Below are 19,283 nucleotides of genomic sequence, written 5' to 3' on the forward strand. Positions count from 1 at the left end.
AGGTACACAATCTTTCATCACATCCACTTTTTCTTTTACAATCATTTCTCAAAGGCATTGCTAAAATCGTGGTGGCTAAATGTTAGTTGGAAGAGGAAAGGAATGCAACCTTTTCTCATATCCACTTTTGCTTTTCAAATCATTTCTCAAAGGCATGGCTCAAAATCATTACTCTACTTATGTTGTTACAATAGTCGCCAATAATAAAATATTCATCCCTTATGATTTCCAACTACTTGACCCATGGGAGGCATGCTCTAAGAAGCATTTGGGACTTCAAAATAGTATGTTGTTACAATTGTTGAAATAGTATGTTGTTACAATTGTTTAAATAGTATACGTTAACAAAGAACCAACTCGTAGAGTAGCCAATAATAAAATATTCATCCCTTATGATTTCCAACTACTTGACCCATGGGAGGCATGCTCTCTCTCTCTCTCTCTCTCTCTCTCTCTCTCTCTCTCTCTCTCTCTCTCTCTCTCTCTTCTCTCTCGCTAAAGGGTTCATTGGTAGAGGTAATGGGCCTACTTGACCCATGGGAGGCATGCTCTCTCTCTCTCTCTCTCTATATATATATAGGGGGCTCAAAATCATTGCTTTAAAATCTAAGGGAAAATGCATGTTTGTGGTTTATAGATTTTGAAGAGAAAACGCACAAACTCTCCCCTACTAGAAATCCCTTATATATGGACCAAGAAGCATTTGGAACTTCAAAATAGTATGTTGTTACAATTGTCAAAATAGTATAAATTAACAAAGAACCAACTCTTATCCAATAATAAAATATTCATCCCTCGTGATTTCCAACTTGGGAGGCATGCTCACTTTTTCTCTCTCTCTCTCTCTCTCTCGCTTGCTAGACTAGAGGTACTGGGCCTACTTGACCCATGGGAGGCATGCTCTCTCTCTCGCTAGAGGGTTCATTTCTTTTTACAATTCTTTATTGACAATAAAAAAAACATGTCCTGTGGACATTATGTGAAAATGCTCGCATCGTAATTAACGTTACATATGGCGTCGAATACGTGAACCAGGGACATACGATGGGAGGTTGAAGCAACAAAAAGAGAAGAGTGGGAGGTTGAACCAGGGACATTCGATGGAGGGAGTGGGAGTGGGAGGTTGAAGCAACGAAAAGAGAAGAGTGCGCATCTTGTACGTGGGTGTGGAGCACGCATGCCAAGCTTCAAGGAATGGCGTGCTCGGGGATAGTTATACAGCCTCAGTACCTGCACTGTGCAGCCTGCTTTTAGTTTGTGCATGACTTATGGTCATGGTCCCCTGCACGCCTGCCGAACATCGGTCATTGGTAAATTCCCACTTGCTCGGATCCACATCCCTACAAAAAGAACACAAACACAGTGGTACGTGAATATTTAATGTGGAACATTTCATTAGAACAACTTGGATATGAAGCATGAAATGTTACCTATGGAATTCATCCACTGCTCTTTGAAGTATTTGATGAATAATGCTTGGTCCTTGTATGTTTCCAAATATGTCTCCAGAAGTCCTATGGCCTCCTTCTCACTACTTGCTTGTGTGCCAATGTTTTGCTTTGCATGTTCATGATTACTCCCAATGATCTAAACATTTTAGCTCGAGTGGAAACATCTGACACTTTCTTGATCAGGTTTTTCAACCACGATTGTCGAACCTGCCAAAGACGTAGGTAGACTGGTGTCCCAAACACCTCCGTGCACCAAATATGTCATAAGAGGAGCAAGTTGCATTACTCAAAACGTGTGTAATCACATGTTAAAGACACATGTTGCAACAGTGGAAAAACACATGTCCAAACTCACTTGATAGCTTGGATTTCTGCTTGTGCATCATCCACCATAAAAGCATTGGGTTGCCAAGACTTATTGGCATCAAAAATCCGGTTTCTCAAAGCAGTTAACCAAATTTTGATATCAACCATGGAGCAAGACGATGTGATGGCCCACGCAACTGGAACACCATTTCGATGAGCATCAAATACCAACAAGGTATATAAATGGAACTACAACAAACATCAATTTGTTAATAGTAATACCAAAATTTGAAGTATTATGAAATGCATTATTAGAATCTTAACAATGAGTACACACCTTGTACTTATTTGTTCCAAAAGTAGCATCCATGGCCAATAAACCGTCATGACCATGGGTCTTCATCATGTGAAGTGGCCAACTAGTTTGGACTCCCAAAACAAATGGTTGTCCCTTGGATTCGTCAAACAATTGATAGAAAAAAGTTTGACTCTTATTTGCCAATACCCAATTGTGTACACTGCGTGCATCATCTTGATCAGTTTGAAGTGTGATACATTCCAACTTGCTTACAACATTAAGGATGTCTCGCAGTGTAAGGAAAGTATCTCGAGTTGCCTGAAGGTTCCCTTCCTTTGCATTGCTTTGCACCAAATGTATATGATGTTGCAACACTTTTTGGGGTGCGAATCCTTTATGTAGCATGTCACAAATCCATGATCGTATCGTTGCATCCGGATAGCCATGGAGCAAAACACAACCTTGTTGAGGCAGGTCTCGTGTATTGCGAGCCATGGCATACATTACCCTTTGAATCGACATGTTGGTATTGTATGTAATTTAAACGACATATCCATGGCTATAAGCACAATTGGCAGCCAACTGCATAGGATTGTGATTCCACTCTTCGCTTTTGGGCTCTTGTAGACGGTTCGTCATCATGAGCATCCAAGGGACCGAAGACACACCAATATCTAATAGAAACACACATGATGTAGTGATATAAAAAAACAAAGTTGGATTTTGTACTTTTAAAACCAAGAAAGTCATGACTGCGTAGTTATGCATTAATTTGAAACTTACCCAATCAATGACAAGAAACTATCTTTGGTCGGAAATTTTAATGAGCCTACTGCATTGCTTTTCTTCCAATGTATTCGAAAATTTGTGGGGGAATCTGATGTGATAGACTCGCTGTGTTTGAAGTCAGCCATACATACGATCCCAAGGAATGTATGCTATTTACTGGATGTCAAAATTTGATTTGAGGATTCAAAGAGGTTTCCCATACAAGATTTGTTGCATCAAACAAACCAGGTGGAGGTGTTTGAACATTGTGCTTGTGAGCACGTGAGGTCAGAGGTTGACTCTTCAAAAACGAAACTAGACTCATTTTGCTGGTGAGGTCGGAGGTCGGCGCAATAAATGTAATGTGCTACCGCTACTCCAACAAAAATAAATGACACTTTAATATATTTCTTTTTGTCAACAAAAATAAAAAATATCTATGGTTCTATTTTTTCTTCCTCTTTGAAGCTGGGCGTGAGAGTGAACATTTCAGCTGGATCAGCATTAATTAACTGAGTCAATTCATAGCAGTGACTTGTTTACCATGCGTTCGAGTTGCATAAACATCGATTAACGAAGACCTAAACCACGACACAAGGATTAAGGTGGATTAAGACCGTAATTATTAAGTTGGCGTTACCTGGCAATATATGCAGTGGAAATCAGTCTCGCTGTTTGTGTAGAAGAGTGGCATTGACAACGTCTATGTTATGATTGTGAAGAGTTTGCATGATTGCTAGCCACAAGCCTTTCTTCTTGCGCAGAGAGGTCGGAGCCGTGAGAGTGAAATGCTGGGCGTAGAAGTGGTACTTGAGGTAGTAATGCTGGTGGGCATAGAAGCGTTGAAGCCATTCCTCTGCTCATGTTTCCGAAGTCATAGCAATAGGTGAGGTCTGACTGGCTGCTCATTGCGTCACGAAGAAGCAGTGTAAGTTTAGGTGAAGAAGCGGTGCCGGTGGGGCCTGCGAAGAACGAGGTGGGGCCGTGGCTGAAATATCACGTCGCTAGAAGACAAGCTCGAGAGCTTGAAATCTATCCCCAGCCGGTTGACTGCATGAGGAGAGTCGATCTAGAAATCATCCATAATGATGGGCACGACAGAGGTGTCTCAAGGGGTATTTGTAAAGGCTGGCCCATCGACATGTAGAGGGAATGCATTGGAAGCAAGGCTAGAAAAACCCCTTGTGTCATCAGGGGTGTCATCTACTGAAGCAAGCAGAGCTCTCCCTTCAGTGGAGGGAATGAGTGCAACACAGGCAAGTAGTGGTCCCCCCCCGTCGGTGGAGGGGTTGCGGGTAGTTAGAGGTAGACAGAGGCCCATTGTTGTTTGAGGGCTTGGGCGTTGCATGAGAGCCCGCGTATAAAGGCAAGACGGGATCAGTTGGGCTACGATGCATGAAAGGTGGCATGGGTGGTGTGCCTCGGTAGGTTTTGTATGGACATTACCCTTTGCATCTAGTGAGGGGTCATACAGAAACATGGCCATACGAAGGCATGTTCCCCATCATTGCAAAAGCAATTCACATTTTATCTGCGTATGATCTATCTACTCACCAAGAACACCAACATAAGTAAAATCAACACAAGTAAAACCAATTACAGGCTGTTGGCAGCAACAGAACGTGTACAGAAGGGTGAAAGCGCGTATAGGTCGCTTGGAAAAAGGAATGTCAAGGACATCAGTTTTTGGTGCCTAGAAGTAGGCTTTGAAAAGTACTAAAAAGTCTAAATTTTACAAATTCACGCTGTATTATGGCTCACCCTAACCCTCCTTGAAACACATCCAAAAAGAGATTACTTGGTGAACCGCAACTGTCGTGAGGATCTTTCCAATGGCTGAGCTTGTAACCCTTGAGGTCTCCAAGCTCTACAACTCCTTGAGAAGCAATTCCATCGTGCCTCCCGTGAGTGTTGTCACACTTCCGCGTTGCACTATGGGTACTCATCCCTCCTCTCACCTCACTTCACTCACACACACTCACTAGCATGCATTAGGGAGAGAGATTAGCAAGATGATTAGCAAGAGCAAGACTCAATTGCACAATGGGAGAGTATGTTGTATTATTAGAGATATTCACTTATATACATGGCTATAAGTGTTCACACTCACTGGTCGGTCAGGCACTTTAGGCTCATAAGAGACCTAATGCTATTACAATAACTACTCTCATAATATATCTATGAAGTACATCACTCTTCATCCTATCTTGTTACCACACGCTGTTGAAGCGAAAATCGCCCATAAATACTCTGTCACACCATTACGGGCGCCCGTCCAAGTTGTAACTTTGGACACCATTGCTTCATATCTTGAATGTATGACCCTTTGGTATATCTATCGTGACTCCTTGATGTAAGATAATGGCGGTAGATCTTGTTAACCCTAGAATTGGGTTAACATGTTGTTGGTCATGCTAGTAATTGCATGGAGATTCGGCAAAGGTTAGTTTTTACCACACATGAATGCAACTTGTTGAAAATAGATCTAGCGTGGCCCTACTCTCTCACTCTCTCTCTTTAGTAACAGTTAGTCTGACACACATAAATGCAACTTACTGTGGCGCTTAAAAGTAGGCTTTGAAAAATACTAAAAAGTTTAAATTTTACAAATTCACGTTGCTAGTCACGCTAGTAATTGCATGGCGATTCGACAAAGGTTAGTTGCCACACATGAATGCAACTTGCTGGAAATAGACCTAGCGTAGCCCTACTCTCCTCTCTTTCTTTAGTAGTAGTTAGTCTGACGACACACATAAATGCAACTTACTAAAAGTAGACCTATCTCTCTCTCTTTCTTTGTGTGAGCGAGCTATGTTACAGGTCTCTCTTCCCACATGAATGAAGGTCTCTCTCTCTTTCTTTCTGTGAGCAAGCTATGCTACAGGTCTCTCTTGGCGCCTCTCTCTCTATCTCTCTCTCTCTCTCTCTCTCTCTCTCTCTCTCTCTTTGCGAGCGAGCTATGCTACAGGTCTAGACTATTAGTAGCTGTTCGTCTAGTTTGTTTCGTTTCCCTTAGTTAAGTACCCACATGAATGAAGGTATCTCTTCCTACAGTCTCTAGAGCTTTTGATCTCTTGCTATAGGTCTCTCTTGCAACACGAATGAATGTCTCTCTTCCTATAGTCTCTAGAGCTTTTCATCTTTTGTCATAGATCTTATGTGCAGGTCATTTGAAACATTTGATTATAAGTATATGATTCAAAAATACTTTATCATTGCTAGAAGTATCATCATGCAGGTATGAAACCTTATACTTGCTTATGCTGAGAAGTAGCATAAGTACCACATGACATGTCTTCAATACTACTGAAAAGCACTTCATCACTGCTAGAAAGTACTAAAAAATGGTCTTCATGTTGCAAAAAAAGTACTGCAGAAAAGTACAACACTACTGAAGAGTACTGCAACAATACTGAAGTCCTTGAAAGTACTACAACAATGGTGCAAATTGAAGAAATGGCTAGCAGCTCAATTCAATAGTACTTTATCATTGCTAGAAGCATCATGGTGCAAGTATGAAACTTTATACTTGCTTACTCTGAGAAGTAGCATAATCACCACACAATAGCTCTTCATCAGCACTACTGAAAAGTACTTCATCCACTGCTAAAAAGTACTAAAAATGGTCTTCATGTTGCAAAAAAAGTACGACTGAAAAGATCAACACTACTAAAAAGTACAACACTATTGAAGTCCTTGAAAGTAATACAATAATGGTGCAAATTAAAGAAATGGCTAGCACCTCAATATCCTTGAATATAGAAGCTAAATTGAAGCTAATATGAATAGTAGAAAATCAATAAGAGAATACTGGGCTCTTCAAAAGCAAAAGCAACGAGCGAGAATGATGAACATGGTGACTAAAAGAAATACTATGGTGGTAGATGAACGAAAGAAATGGAAGATATGCCAATCTATGGTGCAACACTTTGATAAATTAACAATGGGGATGGATGCATTAGGGAAAAAGGGAGCTCATTTTGGGGCCCTGTAAGAAATTCACTATTTTTCGATTTATTTCTCTCCTAAAAGATCTCAAAAATAATAAAATATAAAAACGTGGCTCAGAACTGTCAGTAAGGACCACTGAACTGTCAGTTCAGAAAAGAATAAGATAATCTTTTGTCTAACTAACACAATTTTGCATTAAATATGGGTGGTTGCAAGATGAGGGTACTCACTTTCGTTCACTCTCTCCAAAATTGGGACATCCATGTATCTCGGGCGGAGTACCTCGATCGTGATATTGCCGCGAATCAAAAGACGAAACGTGCCTCCCGAGCCTAAATCGACATATCTCGATCGAGATGCCAACTAATGCCACGCTAGCAGGTCCGGGTTTCCAGGCGTCATCCATGTCACCAATACATGTCACCGCCACCACAATATCTCGATCGAGATATCTATGCCACTCGGATCCACATCAGGGCCACGCTGTATCCCCGTAGGCATATTTGACTAGCACATCTCCATCGTCCACGTATCTCGAACGAGAAATATACATCCAATCGCGACCATTCATTGTTCGAGGTAATCGGATACAATCTCCACCGTCCTCATATCTCGATCGAGATACTGAGTTCAAATCTCAGCCGTCCAAATATCTCGATCGAGATACAGAGATTCAATCTGCACCGTCCAAATATCTCGATCGAGATACGTAGATGCAATATCCACCGTCCAATTATCTCGATCGAGATACGGAAAAGCAATCTAAACCGTCCATTCACGTACGCTGGAAGATGCGATCTCGGTCGTTTAAATATCTCGATCGAGGTATATAATGAATCTTGACCATCGAGATACCTTGTCGTGGTGATGCCTTTAAATCGTGGCTGTCCATTTACCTCGAACGAGATAGTAATATCAAATCTCAGCCGTCGATCCTTTCCCAACCCTAGAATTAGGTGTGTATCTTGGCCGTATGTTGCACTAACCCTAATATCCAGAGCGTTAATCTTGCAAACCCTAAATTGCATGATGTTTCCGAACCTCGATCGAGGTTATAAAACCGGAAAACTTTTTTTTTTGCCTCATTTTCACAAGTCGTTTTCACTCTCTTGCTCTCTTGATTTGGATTAGTATTAGTGAGCCCATTAGCTTTGTTTTTAGCTTCATTAGTGCTACTTAGCACTAAGCATTAGACCTTTCACATTAGACCCTTCACATTGGACCCTTAGAGACTTGAAAAACCCGCACTGGGCGCCAATTGCCAATCCAAACATGCTCTGATTGTGACCAAACTTTGCAAGCATGTGGGGGGGGGGGTCCCCCCCCCCCACATGCTTGCAAAGTTTGGTCACAATCAGAGCATGTTTGGATTGGCAATTGGCGCCCAGTGCGGGTTTTTCAAGTCCCCCCCCCACATGCTTGCAAAGTTTGGTCACAATCAGAGCATGTTTGGATTGGCAATTGGCGCCCAGTGCGGGTTTTTCAAGTCTGTCCCCCCCACATGCTTGCAAAGTTTGGTCACAATCAGAGCATGTTTGGATTGGCAATTGGCGCCCAGTGCGGGTTTTTCAAGTCTCTTGGTGCTTAAGAGGCCATGGAAAATCCGGGCCTTCCCCATACCATCGTACCCAAACATGCTCCGATGGGGACCAAACTTTGCAAGCATGTGGGGGTGGGTCCCCCCCACATGCTTGCAAAGTTTGGTCACAATCAGAGCATGTTTGGATTGGCAATTGGCGCCCAGTGCGGGTTTTTCAAGTCTCTTGGTGCTTAAGAGGCCATGGAAAATCCGGGCCTTCCCCATACCATCGTACCCAAACATGCTCCGATGGGGACCAAACTTTGCAAGCATGTGGGGGTGGGTCCCCCCCACATGCTTGCAAAGTTTGGTCCCCATCAGAGCATGTTTGGATTGGCAATTGGCGCCCAGTGCGGGTTTTTCAAGTCTCTTGGTGCTTAAGAGGCCATGGAAAGTCCGGGCCTTCCCCATACCATCGTACCCAAACATGCTCTGATGGGGACCAAACTTTGCAAGCATGGGGAGGGGACCCACCCCCACATGCTTGCAAAGTTTGGTCACAATCAGAACATGTTTGGATTGGCAATGGGCGCCCAGTGCAGGTTTTTCAAGTCTCTTGGTGCTTAAGAGGCCATGGAAAATCCGGGCCTTCCCCATACCATCGTACCCAAACATGCTCCGATGGGGACCAAACTTTGCAAGCATGTGGGGGTGGGTCCCCCCCACATGCTTGCAAAGTTTGGTCCCCATCAGAGCATGTTTGGATTGGCAATTGGCGCCCAGTGCGGGTTTTTCAAGTCTCTTGGTGCTTAAGAGGCCATGGAAAATCCGGGCCTTCCCCATACCATCATACCCAAACATGCTCCGATGGGGACCAAACTTTGCAAGCATGTGGGGGGGACCCCCATGGAAAATCCGGGCCTTCCCCATACCATCGTACCCAAACATGCTCCGATGGGGACCAAACTTTGCAAGCATGTGGGGGGGGGTCCCCCCACATGCTTGCAAAGTTTGGTCCCCATCGGAGCATGTTTGGGTACGATGGTATGGGGAAGGCCCGGATTTTCCATGGCCTCTTAAGCACCAAGAGACTTGAAAAACCCGCACTAGGCGCCAATTGCCAATCCAAACATGCTATGATGGGGACCAAACTTTGCAAGCATGTGGGGGGGACCCACCCCCACATGCTTGCAAAGTTTGGTCCCCATCGGAGCATGTTTGGGTACGATGGTATGGGGAAGGCCCGGATTTTCCATGGCCTCTTAAGCACCAAGAGACTTGAAAAACCCGCACTGGGCGCCAATTGCCAATCCAAACATGCTCTGATTGTGACCAAACTTTGCAAGCATGTGGGGGGGACCCACCCCCACATGCTTGCAAAGTTTGGTCCCCATCAGAGTATGTTTGGGTACGATGGTATGGGGAAGGCCCGGATTTTCCATGGCCTCTTAAGCACCAAGAGACTTGAAAAACCCGCACTGGGCGCTAATTGCCAATCCAAAAATGCTCTGATGGGGACCAAACTTTGCAAGCATGTGGGGGTGGGTCCCCTCCCCATGCTTGCAAAGTTTGGTCACCATACGAGCATGTTTGGGTACGATGGCATGGAGATTTTCAACAAACAATATGATAGCCAAAGTGTTAAAAAATATAATAAAATCAAGAACATCAACTAAAATGTAATGATACTCAATAATGAGAAAACTCATAATGATATAAACATCAAATAAGTACATCAGAATGAAAATGAGCTACCCCAGCTAGTCTGAGGTTAGTCACTGCCCAAAAATCTAAGTACAATGTAAGTGAGCTAACCCAGCTAGTCTGAGTTTAGTCACTATCAAGATAGAGATCTAGTCAGCAGCACCCTCTCTAGCTCTCAACTGCTCTAGAATGCTCTCATGGTCATCCACTCGAAGCCGAAAACGAGGGTGAGAACTGTGTTTTCGGCTCTGTACTCGAACAAGAGTGAGCCTGGTAGCAACCACTAGATGAGAGAACTGAAATGCCTCTAACTCCCACTTCCACTGCTGGAACTCAAGACTCCCCCGATGAAGTCGAATCTGCTGGTAGAACCGGCCTGCCACAATCATGCTATGGGCGTCATAAGAAAACCCATGATCATCCACTGTATCCTGGTCAAGCATGCACTTTGGCCTAGTGCAACTCATCAGATAGTAGTCTACTCCCTCGCTATTTCCCTCACTGGCAATAACAGCAAATACATCACCCTCCTGTAGCAAATCTGTCAGGTCATCATAACTGACCATGAACGCAGGACCTGTGTGCTCATCAGACACCACTGGATGTGAAGGATGCTCGGGGGAGAGGAATGTCTGTATCCATGCATCTGCCCATCCTCTCGAGGCACAATGTGACCAATCGCCATCCATACATGCTCCACAGAAGCATGCAAACCGTCGTGTGTAAATCGTGGGGGCCGCCATGCACGTGCTCCTGATGGAATGTAAGCCCAAGGTGCCAGGTACTGTGTCACAATCATGGGAGGCTCTGCGGTCAATCGTGCCACCATCCACATGCCAAAAAAATCTCCTGACAATCCGAGCATCACGTCTGGGGTACGATGATGCTGCACTTCCACACAAATGTTGGGAGCACCACTCGACTACGTGGCCCGCATCTCTGAACCGCTGAGCATCCTGTCGCAGCTGATGACGCCTCAAGGCACGTTTCACACACGCGCCTGCACCATCATGCTCACCCTTCCCGTGACCAGTCTCAAAGAATGACCAAATCACTGGGATACTAGACTGCACATGCCACCTATAAATCCATAAAAGATAGTCTTAGTTATTGTTTTCTTTAAGATGTTCTAGTGAATTTAGTTTAATTGTAAATGTAAGAAAGCCATAAGTACAACCTGTAGAGCCAATAGAATTGACGTGATGACTTGAACTGTGCGCCACAACCATCCGACCAAACCCATCGCTGGACATGTCTGATCCCACAATCTCCTAAAAAATCGTCATGGAGACGAAAACAGTGTTGCACAAAATGTGCATCATGTGAACGATCATCACTGATATAGAAATGATACTCTCGAATAATGACACGGGTCTTGGGGGTACTCGCTATCCCATCTACATGAGCCTCTGCATGTCGATAGCTAATGTGGACCAAAATAGCAACCTGGTGAGGGAAGCAATACATACGTTTAGGACACAAAAAATCAATTAAGTAATGAAGCTCAAACATAAAACAAATATTACAAAATATAACCATTACCTGCTCTGAGAAGTAATACTCAGATTGTATCTCCTGAAAAGGTGTGAAAGTGTAGTTCTCTGCAAAATCAATCACAGAGACGACCACACCAATAGGAAACTCTGCTAGGCATGCTCGAAACTGACGATCCTGCCACTTGGCACAATGACTGTGCCGTATGTAGGGGTAGATCTGCTCCCTAAATGTGGCTGTGAAGTGACAACGTGGTGTATGTTTGTCCACGAGCTGCAACTTCCTGGCCACATGCTTGCAAAGTTTGGTCACAATCAGAGCATGTTTGGATTGGCAATTGGCGCCCAGTGCGGGTTTTTCAAGTCTCTTGGTGCTTAAGAGGCCATGGAAAATCCGGGCCTTCCCCATACCATCGTACCCAAACATGCTCCGATGGGGACCAAACTTTGCAAGCATGTGGGGGTGGGTCCCCCCCACATGCTTGCAAAGTTTGGTCATAATCAGAGCATGTTTGGATTGGCAATTGGCGCCCAGTGCGGGTTTTTCAAGTCTCTTGGTGCTTAAGAGGCCATGGAAAATCCGGGCCTTCCCCATACCATCGTACCCAAACATGCTCCGATGGGGACCAAACTTTGCAAGCATGTGGGGGTGGGTCCCCCCCACATGCTTGCAAAGTTTGGTCCCCATCAGAGCATGTTTGGATTGGCAATTGGCGCCCAGTGCGGGTTTTTCAAGTCTCTTGGTGCTTAAGAGGCCATGGAAAATCCGGGCCTTCCCCATACCATCGTACCCAAACATGCTCTGATGGGGACCAAACTTTGCAAGCATGGGGAGGGGACCCACCCCCACATGCTTGCAAAGTTTGGTCACAATCAGAACATGTTTGGATTGGCAATGGGCGCCCAGTGCGGGTTTTTCAAGTCTCTTGGTGCTTAAGAGGCCATGGAAAATCCGGGCCTTCCCCATACCATCGTACCCAAACATGCTCCGATGGGGACCAAACTTTGCAAGCATGTGGGGGTGGGTCCCCCCCACATGCTTGCAAAGTTTGGTCCCCATCAGAGCATGTTTGGATTGGCAATTGGCGCCCAGTGCGGGTTTTTCAAGTCTCTTGGTGCTTAAGAGGCCATGGAAAATCCGGGCCTTCCCCATACCATCGTACCCAAACATGCTCCGATGGGGACCAAACTTTGCAAGCATGTGGGGGGGACCCCCATGGAAAATCCGGGCCTTCCCCATACCATCGTACCCAAACATGCTCCGATGGGGACCAAACTTTGCAAGCATGTGGGGGGGGGGGTCCCCCCCACATGCTTGCAAAGTTTGGTCCCCATCGGAGCATGTTTGGGTACGATGGTATGGGGAAGGCCCGGATTTTCCATGGCCTCTTAAGCACCAAGAGACTTGAAAAACCCGCACTGGGCGCCAATTGCCAATCCAAACATGCTCTGATTGTGACCAAACTTTGCAAGCATGTGGGGGGGACCCACCCCCACATGCTTGCAAAGTTTGGTCTCCATCGGAGCATGTTTGGGTACGATGGTATGGGGAAGGCCCGGATTTTCCATGGCCTCTTAAGCACCAAGAGACTTGAAAAACCCGCACTGGGCGCCAATTGCCAATCCAAACATGCTCTGATTGTGACCAAACTTTGCAAGCATGTGGGGGGGACCCACCCCCACATGCTTGCAAAGTTTGGTCCCCATCAGAGTATGTTTGGGTACGATGGTATGGGGAAGGCCCGGATTTTCCATGGCCTCTTAAGCACCAAGAGACTTGAAAAACCCGCACTGGGCGCTAATTGCCAATCCAAAAATGCTCTGATGGGGACCAAACTTTGCAAGCATGTGGGGGTGGGTCCCCTCCCCATGCTTGCAAAGTTTGGTCACCATACGAGCATGTTTGGGTACGATGGCATGGAGATTTTCAACAAACAATATGATAGCCAAAGTGTTAAAAAATATAATAAAATCAAGAACATCAACTAAAATGTAATGATACTCAATAATGAGAAAACTCATAATGATATAAACATCAAATAAGTACATCAGAATGAAAATGAGCTACCCCAGCTAGTCTGAGGTTAGTCACTGCCCAAAAATCTAAGTACAATGTAAGTGAGCTAACCCAGCTAGTCTGAGTTTAGTCACTATCAAGATAGAGATCTAGTCAGCAGCACCCTCTCTAGCTCTCAACTGCTCTAGAATGCTCTCATGGTCATCCACTCGAAGCCGAAAACGAGGGTGAGAACTGTGTTTTCGGCTCTGTACTCGAACAAGAGTGAGCCTGGTAGCAACCACTAGATGAGAGAACTGAAATGCCTCTAACTCCCACTTCCACTGCTGGAACTCAAGACTCCCCCGATGAAGTCGAATCTGCTGGTAGAACCGGCCTGCCACAATCATGCTATGGGCGTCATAAGAAAACCCATGATCATCCACTGTATCCTGGTCAAGCATGCACTTTGGCCTAGTGCAACTCATCAGATAGTAGTCTACTCCCTCGCTATTTCCCTCACTGGCAATAACAGCAAATACATCACCCTCCTGTAGCAAATCTGTCAGGTCATCATAACTGACCATGAACGCAGGACCTGTGTGCTCATCAGACACCACTGGATGTGAAGGATGCTCGGGGGAGAGGAATGTCTGTATCCATGCATCTGCCCATCCTCTCGAGGCACAATGTGACCAATCGCCATCCATACATGCTCCACAGAAGCATGCAAACCGTCGTGTGTAAATCGTGGGGGCCGCCATGCACGTGCTCCTGATGGAATGTAAGCCCAAGGTGCCAGGTACTGTGTCACAATCATGGGAGGCTCTGCGGTCAATCGTGCCACCATCCACATGCCAAAAAAATCTCCTGACAATCCGAGCATCACGTCTGGGGTACGATGATACTGCACTCCCACACAAATGTTGGGAGCACCACTCGACTACGTGGCCCGCATCTCTGAACCGCTGAGCATCCTGTCGCAGCTGATGACGCCTCAAGGCACGTTTCACACACGCGCCTGCACCATCATGCTCACCCTTCCCGTGACCAGTCTCAAAGAATGACCAAATCACTGGGATACTAGACTGCACATGCCACCTATAAATCCATAAAAGATAGTCTTAGTTATTGTTTTCTTTAAGATGTTCTAGTGAATTTAGTTTAATTGTAAATGTAAGAAAGCCATAAGTACAACCTGTAGAGCCAATAGAATTGACGTGATGACTTGAACTGTGCGCCACAACCATCCGACCAAACCCATCGCTGGACATGTCTGATCCCACAATCTCCTAAAAAATCGTCATGGAGACGAAAACAGTGTTGCACAAAATGTGCATCATGTGAACGATCATCACTGATATAGAAATGATACTCTCGAATAATGACACGGGTCTTGGGGGTACTCGCTATCCCATCTACATGAGCCTCTGCATGTCGATAGCTAATGTGGACCAAAATAGCAACCTGGTGAGGGAAGCAATACATACGTTTAGGACACAAAAAATCAATTAAGTAATGAAGCTCAAACATAAAACAAATATTACAAAATATAACCATTACCTGCTCTGAGAAGTAATACTCAGATTGTATCTCCTGAAAAGGTGTGAAAGTGTAGTTCTCTGCAAAATCAATCACAGAGACGACCACACCAATAGGAAACTCTGCTAGGCATGCTCGGAACTGACGATCCTGCCACTTGGCACAATGACTGTGCCGTATGTAGGGGTAGATCTGCTCCCTAAATGTGGCTGTGAAGTGACAACGTGGTGTATGTTTGTCCACGAGCTGCAACTTCCTGGTGTGTCACATACTCATAACGTTGCCATGCCACTATCTCTTGGTCACTTGCATCAAGATCTACCATCTGTAGATGTGCAAGTGAACCACATGATGTGCAATTGCTCTCCACACAAGGCATCCTATGGAATTGGGCATCCTCCGTGCGTGCACACAAAAGAGAGTGGATGAAATCACGTGGACTACGAGGCAACTCTCTATGCCCACTAAGAGAACGGAACACATCATAAAAAAGATTGAACTCAACATGGTAGCGACAACAACATGTGTCACGCTGACGTGAGTACCTCACAAACCAAGGCTTACACCCCTCAAATGACCTTTGCCCAATTTTAAGCTCTGGATACGAAGCCACAAACTGAGAATACAACTCAGTTTGGGACATTTCAAGAAAGCAAGCACCGTGCTCAATGAACACTCCTCTTGTCACTCTCTTACGCAAAGCTTTCTTGAAAACTGGCGATGCACGACAATTCTCCTCCCAAAAACTTTCTATCAAGGTTCTAGTGGTTTCATCTAGTAGGCGATCATGCCTAGCTACACGACCACTACTCGCCCACATAGCACCAACCTCATTGGCATCTAAACTTTGTCGCCTAATAGACCCAACTCTAAGTGCGTGTGGTGCTATGGAAAGGATGCGAGATGTGGCACTAACCTTACCCTTCATTTGGGAGCTACTTATGGCTGCCACAATAGCCCGTCGAGCAGCCAAAGCGTCCGCAGAGTTCCTCTTCTTGTTAACTATATAGGAATGACGAACACTTTGTAGCACCGCCATGCCAGCTCTCCTCTCTCTTCGACCTCCAATGTCGGAAAGCGCCCTGCAGTTGGCCATGTTGGGCAGATCAATCAAAGCATCAAGCACACATGCCTGTGATGAAGACGTGAGGTCTTTGAAATAGGATTGGAAGATTGCATGGGCACGACGATGTGCCCCTGACTTTGATAGTTCTTTCCTATCCACACGAAGGGTGCCCAAAGGAGGGGGGGTGGGTTCTTGTAGAAGAGAGGACTCAAGAAGGGCGGGTTCATGTGGATTATCTAAACTAAGGGGTAGTGGGGGGGAAGAGGGCGAAGGGAGAGGAAGTGGAAGAGGAGGAGCAAGGCTTGGATCATCGCCAACGGAAGGTGTTGCTCGTTGACGTGCTCTCCACTCTCTCTTTCTCTCACGAGCTACCCTTCTCCTCTCCTCCTCTTGAACTTGGTGGATGGGGGGGAGTCTAGTCCTATCACGTTTCCGACTCCTACGACTTTGAGAACCCATTCTCAAGGAAGCTAAGAGAGAAAATATTATAAGGGCTCAATGATGGGATAGTACTACAGATAAGTGTGGGATAGTACTAGAGATGTGTGATTATATAGGAAAAATAGGTTATCCACTTCAAATCTCATTGGATTTCCTATCTAAGATTGATTGGATAACTAAGATAAACATAAAGATATTTAAAGATAAACTATTATCCACTTAAAAATTAATATTATTTATAACATTTATTAACAAGTCTAAATATTTATCATTACCAGATATATAAATATATCTTTAAAGAAATCTTTTATTTTATAATTATATAACTGCTTTTTTTAAATAAAGTATTTTTTTCATATTTTATTCAAAGGTTTATTCTACATAAAAAATTTTCAAGAAATATAAAAATAAAAAATTTATTTTTTTTAAAATTAATAATATGATCTTTAATAATATTTTTATTGATCTAATCCCAAAATATAATCCTTTTAAATTAGTGATTTTAAATTCTTTTATTTAATAAGTTACATATATTTTATTATTTAAATTTTTATATTCTATTTCTCTAAATTACTAAATTAACTTTTCCAAAAATATGTTTTTGAAAAAAGAGGGGAGGTGGGAAGGAGATGCCACGTGTCACAAGCGTGCATGACACGTGGCATTCTCTTGACATGTGGCACTATTATGGTTGATGTGGCAATTCCATGATGTGGCATGCCATGTCACCATGTGCGAGGTGGCATGCAAAGGTGGCAAGATGATGTGGCATTAATGATGACTAGGATGATGAGGTGGGGAGTCAACTAGGTTGACCATGTTGACATGGAGGATGGAGGTGGCAAGCTGAGGTGGCAAGCTGCTTATGTGGATCCTCTCGATGCTCACGTGGACATAAAGTGGCATGCATATATAAGGTTTGGGCCTACCCAAGCCTCACACATGGAATGAAACCTAAGCTGTGAAGTTTACCAAGCCTAGATTTCCAAACCTAACTAGGATTGGTTTTAGACTTGAAAAGGGGAGAGTGGACACAATATGGGAATTTTCACTTGGGAGGATTGAAAATGGACCTTCCCATACTCAAATCAAGCCAAATTTTTTTTGATAAATTCATGGCAACAAGAGTATTGATCCCTTGAGTTTTTAGATTGAAAGATTCAATATTTAATTTTCTAGAATTAAATTACTATTGATTTAATGGGCCTCTGACAGTCATAATAAATTTTCCAAAGTAAATCTACAAAAATCAAACCGTTAGATTTGTAATTTTATCTTATACCCACATTATACTAATCTTTCCCAATCTAATCATCACTAGATCCATACAATTTGAGCATTTTAAATGGTAGATGTGGTGGGAGGATAAAATAGTATGTTTTTTTAACAATTCTAATATCTTTTAAATAATATAGAAAATAGTAGAACACATCAAAAATTACTCGATAAATCAAGTTAAGCTCTATGTTATTTGTATTTGTGATATGCAAAGTGGGAACATCGTATGAGTAATAATGTAAAAGTTATAGGCAATTTACTCACATTCACTATACCTGTCTAAACCTAGGGCAGGGCCTGTATACAAACTTGGTTCCCAAAGAAAAGGGGATTTGCAATTATTGGATATTCGATCAGATTATAGTTTTAGGTGCCCAACTTTGCATATGATGTTTCATTAGAAGACCTTGAAGTGAAACTCCTTGGCTAACTATGAGAGATTGGCTATTCTTCTTGAAAAAATGCCTGTTTTTCAGCTAAAGCCAAGGGCGCCCACGACATGAAACTAGATAACCTCATCTTGCAACCACCCATATCTCCTTAATTTTTTTTGTTTCTCGAAGATTTCGCATCTCTTTTGACGACGTGTGCAGGCCTCTCATAAAGAATCCATCTCACTGAACTTAATGATTGTATGGATACCGCCACACTTCCACAATTCATGTTACAAAAAGACTATGAGATTGACAAGCCAACTTTGCAACCTCAGAAGCACAAAAAATGGCCGATACTAGTGAGTTACAATCTCAGAAGAAGCGATTATACCATCTTCACATCGACTTAGAAGAACAATATGCTCCAGCACAAAAAAGACGAAAGGATACGGTGCTAAATGCTCAACAACGGGAAAATATGAGAAGAGAAGGGCTCCAACATATTGACTTATGGTGTGATGGAAGTATATATCCAAAATGTCTAGTAAAAAACTCTACACCTCCATTTGTTAATCCAACCACACTACTGAGGTTTGCAGGCGATGGACAAAATGGACTTCTTGGTTATATTTCAGCACAGTCTGCATTTGCAGAAACATACAAAACAATGTACCTACAAGAAAAGGAAGCCAGGATTCAAGAGATAGCTATTCGTGCAAAATTGGAGTAGCAGTTGCAGAATGAAATTGAGGAGCATTCAAAGAGTAAAAAAGAGTTGACAAGATCAAGAAGGAAGAGAATCGTGCTTGGAGACAGACAACGAAGCAGGAAGATTAAAAACATTGCAAATTTGAAGGCTGGGACTGGTGGATGCAAGCGAAGAATTCAAGAAGCAAGGTTAGTTTGTAATTTTTTATTTTTTATACTAAAAAATGCTCTCAAATGACTATATCTATTTTGTCCATTAATGCAAAACAGGATTGGAAGTGTTGAATAATATAGGCATATTGTGTTGTTACTATATTATTACTATAGGAAACTATTGGAGCCTGCAAAAGAAAATATGGATCCCAACCTTCTTCCAGTTAAACAAATG

The 19,283-nt window shown here is 43.6% G+C and overlaps 1 protein-coding gene across 1 annotated transcript in view; it reads left to right on the forward strand.

Annotated features, from left to right (window-relative positions):
* Window positions 1-414: 414 nt before the first annotated feature.
* LOC147608339 (uncharacterized) overlaps window positions 415-19,283 on the forward strand; it is a 31,262-nt gene continuing 12,393 nt past the window's right edge. Inside the window, 2 exon segments of the mRNA XM_086789426.1 lie at window positions 415-502; window positions 6,600-6,796. Of these exon segments, the coding sequence (XP_086645552.1) occupies window positions 415-502; window positions 6,600-6,796 (285 nt within the window).

This window comes from Cibotium barometz, chromosome 53, assembly GCF_041138505.1.
Source record: "Cibotium barometz isolate CiBa-2024 chromosome 53, ASM4113850v1, whole genome shotgun sequence".
NCBI classification, from domain to species: Eukaryota; Viridiplantae; Streptophyta; class Polypodiopsida; order Cyatheales; family Cibotiaceae; genus Cibotium; species Cibotium barometz.